The 6,515-nt window shown below is 40.9% G+C and overlaps 1 protein-coding gene across 1 annotated transcript; it reads right to left on the minus strand.

Annotated features, from left to right (window-relative positions):
• Positions 1-335: 335 nt before the first annotated feature.
• On the minus strand, positions 336-3,634 carry LOC116834322 (dual specificity protein phosphatase 13A-like). The gene is made up of 3 exons (XM_032796321.2): positions 3,442-3,634; positions 2,887-3,104; positions 336-680 (listed from the first exon to the last, which is right to left on the minus strand). Exons 1-3 carry the CDS (start codon positions 3,606-3,608, stop codon positions 481-483), a joined length of 585 nt encoding a protein of 194 aa, XP_032652212.1. The 5' UTR covers positions 3,609-3,634; the 3' UTR covers positions 336-480.
• Positions 3,635-6,515: the final 2,881 nt, after the last annotated feature.

Below are 6,515 nucleotides of genomic sequence, written 5' to 3' on the forward strand. Positions count from 1 at the left end.
GGCCCATATACGCTACAGTTGTAGCCAAGTCAGGGGACAAGGTTACAACATGCTCCCAGTTTTTAATGTAGACGAGACCGCAACTGTATTGTACAAGTAAATAAAATCCTTGGGCATATCCAAGGCATTAGTATAGCTCAAGGACTGCGCAGCCCATCTAGACTACACAATGCAACCATGTTGTAACCACACTGGGGACAGATATATAATGACTAATTTGTGCTCCTAGTGTAGATGAGGCATAAGCTAGAAAGAGCTGTGCTCTTCTTAGAGGGCCTGAGGTACCCCCTCCCAAATCACTTAAATTACTATTTATTACAATCATGAGCTTGTTTTCTAGTATGTATTTTTATTTGTTGCCAAAGTGTATTGCTAGTAGATACATTTAATAAGTGCAGTGATTCTGAAGACCAAATTTTCATGAGAACATTCCTAGACATTTAAAAAGTAACTTAAAGATAGTTTGGATCTATTAACTGATCAACAGCCTCTTGTTTGCCGTAGCTGAAAGTCCAAATTTTGCAGCTGTTTTAGAAATCCTCTATTGGGTGAAATCCATCGATGTTCCTTCACTGTTTTGATGGCTTTGATCAAGGGGAGGTGATGATTTATCATGAGATATGCCAACACCAAAGAAGCTGACCTGCTTATTCCAACCGCACAGTGCACCAAAATTTTAGCTAGTAAGAGAAAATGAAAGCAAGTTATGGCCATGGAAGATCAGCGATATGTCAGATGAAGTTTAAATTAAAAGGGAGAAAAAATCCCAGAGATTCTGAACAAAGTAGTTAGATTAACAAGTTTGATTTCTAACCCTGGTAGATACATCACATGAACTGCTAATAATCCTGCTCACAAAAGTAATACTTATTCATACTTGATATCTCTTTTTGATAAGATTACAAATTTGGTTGATAAAGGTAACAGTGTTGATGTAATATACTTAGATTTCTGCAAGGTGTTTGGCTAGGTGTCACATGACATTTTGATTAAAAAAAAAAAACCAAGAATGATATCAAATTAACATGGCACCCATTAAATGGATTAAAACTGGTTACTGCTCACTCTCAAAATGTAATAGAAGCGGGGAATTGTCACTTAGTGGATGGGTTTCCAGTGGGGTCCCGCAGGCATTCATTGTTTGCCCTGTGCTATTTAACATTTTTTATCCATGACCCAAATCATCACTGATCAAGTTTGCAGATGACACAAAAATTGGAGTGGTAAATAGTGAGGAGGACAGGTCACTGATTTAGAGCTTGGTAAATTGAGGCTTAAGCAAACTGTATGCGTTTTAATATGGCTAAATGTAAATATATACATCTAAGAATAAAGAATGTAAACCATGTTTACTTGAAATCAATGGGGGCTACCCCTATAAATAAGGGTTGTAAGATTGGGCCTGGATGGATGGAGAAAACACAAGCTAAACTACAAGATAAATAAGAGGTATATTGCTGCTAGATGAGGATCTGCCCTTTGTGGACTGTTAATTGTTGTTCTATTGTGGTAGTGCCTAAGGACCCAGCCCACTTATTCTAGGCACTGTGCAAAGAGGTTATTCACTAGATTTTGTACAATGCATTGAAGGTTTCTGTAGTGTGGAGTGTTATCCTTCTTGGCCCAATCCTGCAGCCCTTACTCACAGTGGGAGAATTCCTTAGCAATGAATGAGACTCCTCACATGAGTAAGGGCTGTCAGATAAGGTTGTCTGTCTCTTTACACGTTTGTGTTTATTTAAAAATGTATTTTTTACAATATATAATACATTGAGACAACAGATCAGCTAAGGCTGAATACAAGCATGACTAATAAAAATAAATAAACAGAACACAGGGGTGGCACACAATGCACAATCAACCTGTGGAACTTGTTGCCAGGGGATGTTGTGAAGGTCAAAATATAACCAGGTTCAGAAAGAACTAGAGAAGCTCACAGAGGATAAATCCATCAGTGGCTATTAGCCAAGATAGTCAGGGATGCAACCCCATGCTCTGGGTGTCCCTAGCCTCTGACTGCTACAAGCGGGGAGTGGACAACAGGGAAAAGCTCACTCGATCGCATGTTCTGTTCATTCCCTCTGAAGCCAGTAGCATTTGCCACTGTCTGAAGCCAGGATACTGGGCTAGATGGACCATTGGTCTGACCCACTATGGTTGTTCTTATGTTCTTATCCCTCTTGGACCATGTCTATGAGCTTTTCATACAGAAAATGAATACATCAGGCCAAAACACCTGTCAGAGATGGTTTACATAATATTCAGTCCTTCCAGGAGTGCAGGGGATTGGACTAGATAACCTCTTGAGGTCTCTTCCAGTCCTAGGATTCTATGACTCTATGAAATCACGTTACAGAATAATAGGTTTAAAACTGGGCTACCTTTCTAAATGTCTTTTAGCTATGCATCCTTATTCTTTCCTCCTCCTTTCCTCTTTCTTGTCCTAGCCTCATACGTTCTTTCTATATACTGTAGTATTGTAGCTTTGCTCTCAGCAGGATTCATGGTGTCAGTAATTTGTATCCATTTTACATGTTCATTTTTCCTCTTCTAGATTCAGCCTTTCTTCCCAGCTATTTTTGCTTTGATTTTTCTCTCCTTTATTTTCTACCCCAATCTCTCCTCACCCTTTCTACTGTGAGTTTGGTCTTTTTTCTCCCCTCCACTTCTCTGCATCCTCTCTGGTTCTTTTGAGATACTGGGGCTGGGAAGGAAAAGGTGCTGAGCACAGGTTGCACCCACCCTCCAAAGAGTGGGTGGTGAGTGCTCCAGAGAGTGAGCAGGTGGCCATGAGTTAATGGATGTGGTTGGAGGCCAAACTTGCAGGACCAACCTGTCAAAATAGCATGTAATCTAAAACCAAACTGAACAGCAATGATTTCATACCTCCTGGTGTGTTCAAGGCTTTATGTATAAACTCTGCTGCAGAGAAAAAGTATTGGCTTATGTCGAAGTCTGGAAGGTCATAGGCTGGTATGCCATAGTAAGCAATGGTAGTGCCATAAAAGTCTTGGCCTCCTTGGCAAAACATTGTGCCATGGGCAGCATTTAAAACATGGGTAATGCCCATCTTCCATAAACCAAATCTGTTGTGAGCTGTAACTCTAAGGAAAAGACAAACATAAACAAATAGATTTGCAGAGATATTTACATAGTAAGAAAACTTTTGTGGTTGCATTTTCTAGGGCAGAAATTAAGACATTGTTTCTCCAGACTACACAACAATTAACTATCCAATCATAATTTTTATCTGAAATAGATTTTAAGGACTGCACTGCTCAAACCTTCATCAAATAACACAACCAAGAACTGCCTCAATGCAATATTCATAAGCCATGCTCACAATAAACAGGAGCACCAGAATTATAGCAGTCTGAAAGAGGCAAAAAGTACTGTGTTGCTCTTAAATTCTACTGAGCCATTCCATAAAGTTATACTTACAGATCTCCTAAGAAGAGGTTAGGCCATACTTCGTCAGTGTGGTTACAAGAAGATAATCCAGTGTTCAAAAGCTGCTCTATGTCTTTCACTGTAGGGACCTCAGCTGTACATGTCTCAGAATCTTCAGGGTCCTTTGCGAGCAACACATCCCCTTCAGCCATTGTCATTAAAACAGAAACTTTGCTCTCAGAAATCTGAGCAACTGAACCAATGTTGCCTTGTTTACTTGAATTTTGCCAACATTCTCAGCTGTCATTTTCATTCATGGAGACTAGTGGCAACAGGTGCTGATCAGCAGCATGGTAATATCCTGTTCAACATACTGTAAAAGAAATGCAGTAGCCGTATCTTCTAAGACAGCCATTAAATGATCAACAGCACTAAAAAGCAAAGGTTAATCAGTGCAATTATCATTTAAAGTAGGGAAAATATTTTAAGTCACAGTGAGCTAAAGAAGAGTATATTTGTCATTAGTGCTTCGTCTGGTCTCCTCATCTGGAGCACCACTTCCCTCCTGGGTGTCTTGTTCTCCTTTCCCACAACAGAATGAGGCCCCTGCCAAGTGCCAGAAATCCCCTTCTCCCAGTGGACTGCTGGTCTCATTTTCCCCACCATCCCTAGCTTCTTGTACAGCCTCTCTCCAGACTCTGACATTTTCCCCCCATATGAGAGTTCAGCTTCTGATGCAACCCACTTTCCCTGCTGGTTGTCAGCCTAAAAGACTTACTTGTCAGGCATTGCCAGCAGTGGGAAGTGGGTTGTATTGGGATGGCAGGTCAGAGGTCAAGGTCAGGTGAGTCTGGAAGATCACTGCAAGCATGAATCTTAGTCTACTAGGCTCTCAGCAGCCACAAACCCGCCCTCCCCTGCAATCCTAGAAAGTTTACCAGGACCCAGGCACTCTAACTCCCAGGAATTAGCCACTTAAGGATTAACATTAAAAAGACCAACCTCGAGCAATTAAATCTCATTTAATTTTTTTTCAACTAAAATTATTTAGTTAAAAAATGCATCCTAGATACAACCAAAATTGCCCCATCCCTTCCACAGAGGTAGCAATGTCATATTCTTGAGCCAGGGACTTCAAACATGTGTGCACACACTAGCTCCCTGCCTGCAATATTCCCATCTCCCAAGACAGACCTGTCATTACACACTATGCAATCGCAAACACAGCAGCTGCCATTAGAGACATGTAGCCCTATATTAAGTGAATAAAAGGCCTGGTGAAGAACAGACAGACAGTCACATTAATAATTGTCCCCAAGATGCACAGATGCTATTACAAAAGTAACTGCTACAAAGCCATACACACAGCGCAAGAGGTTCCAATGACATGGTAAGCATAAGGATGACTGTTGAGTGCATTATGATGTCATTAGCTATCACCCATGCTCTTGTGCTTTGGAGTGGTTCACTGATTGAACTACTGACTTTTCACCTTTGGGAGGGGAGGAAATCTGAATCTAAAAGTGTCATGTTTCATATTCTATTAGTTATGAGTGTAGTTTATCAGTAAATCGTATCTATCATAGGATTATATGACCAGCATTTTTGTTGAAGAGAAGAGCAGGGATAAACTGGGATACAAAGTTACATAGGTGAAATTTACCACTCCTGGGGTATATTCTCATCAGGATGCATGGAGACTCCCATGTGTAACTCCCACTGGGCTAGACTGTAATCTTAAAATCAGGGGCAGTGATTGCACATAAACATGTGCAGTCCTTGGCACGTGGCCTTGCAAAAGTCAATGTGTCTCTAGAACAGAATTTTGTCTAAACACAATGGCCCAAAAGCCTGAACTCCTTATTCAGCTATAAAACTCATTGATTTCCATGACAACTTTGCTTATGTAAGAACAGACGGCCATGGTGCTCCTTCCAGTGGAAAAACCTGTGGGTGGAAAACTGTGAACCTGATCTGAATGATGGTGCGGTTTGATTTCCAAGACCCAAAGAGCCATGGAATCCACTCTAGGGTAGGGCCACCTGCACAGAAACTCGGTCCCGTCGCCTGCTCCCCTACTGTTGTCTGTAAACATGGCTTTGGTGGAGCTTCCCTTGGAATTCTCTTAAAGGGGTAGGAGCATCTACAGTCTAAAGGAGTTCCTTCAAATACTGCTCCTAGGAGGCATACTCCAGCTAGTCCTGCCAACTTTCAAGAAGTAAGAACATGTTGAAATAATGGTATGAAGTATTAAACTGAGTTTGTTTTAAAAGTTTGTTCTGGACTATTTTCAGAATTTAAGTTTTTGGAGCAGGAACCATGGGCTTGATTGTAAGTTGCCTTCCCTCTACTCCCCGCCCCCCGCCTGCATACTCCTTTTAAATTTCTGCAGAGTAGGTGTAAAATGCTATCATTCTGAAATGGTGCCCTAATAAAAAGAGAGAGTAGTCTGCCGTGAACTAGGAACATTTTGAGATCCCGGATCAGTTCTGAATAAGCGACATTGCTCAGGAATTTGGGACAGTCCCTTAAAATCTGGGATGGATGGCAACTCTAACCCTGGCCCAATGTGATGAAACAACTAGAACTAGAACAGTGGAAACTTACGCTAATAGCAGAGTAGGCAAAAGTTTAAGGGCAGCCTTTTTTAAAAATCTGAAAACAGCTTCATTTTCAGTTGGAACAGAGGAATGACGCATTTGGGAACACCTAATAAATCACATTTGTTTAATTCAATGGCTAGTGCTCTTGTGATTACAGGGTAGGTGATACTATGGGCAATAATCTAAACCAAATACTGTGAAAACACAAGGGGTGACACTGAAACTCCTGAAACCTCAGAATAGCCACTTATTACTAAATATTCAACTTGCTTTTTCCCCCATTTATTTTATTTTCCAAAGATTTCAGTTCAGTACATATGCTGTGACAAATGACCTACCATTTTTTTGCCATGACAAACAGCCACCGTATTCTCATTACCAATCCCATTAGCTCTTAGCCATCCAGCTCCTTTTCTTCTAGCCTGTAATTTCTGTTTATGGGAGCTAGAAAGAGGCAGTAGCTGGCTGGTACCAATAGCAGTGTTGTGCCTTGCAGTTAACTACGGAGATTTAAAAAACTAA

Source organism: Chelonoidis abingdonii, chromosome 15 (genome assembly GCF_003597395.2).
Source record: "Chelonoidis abingdonii isolate Lonesome George chromosome 15, CheloAbing_2.0, whole genome shotgun sequence".
Lineage (NCBI taxonomy): Eukaryota > Metazoa > Chordata > Testudines > Testudinidae > Chelonoidis > Chelonoidis abingdonii.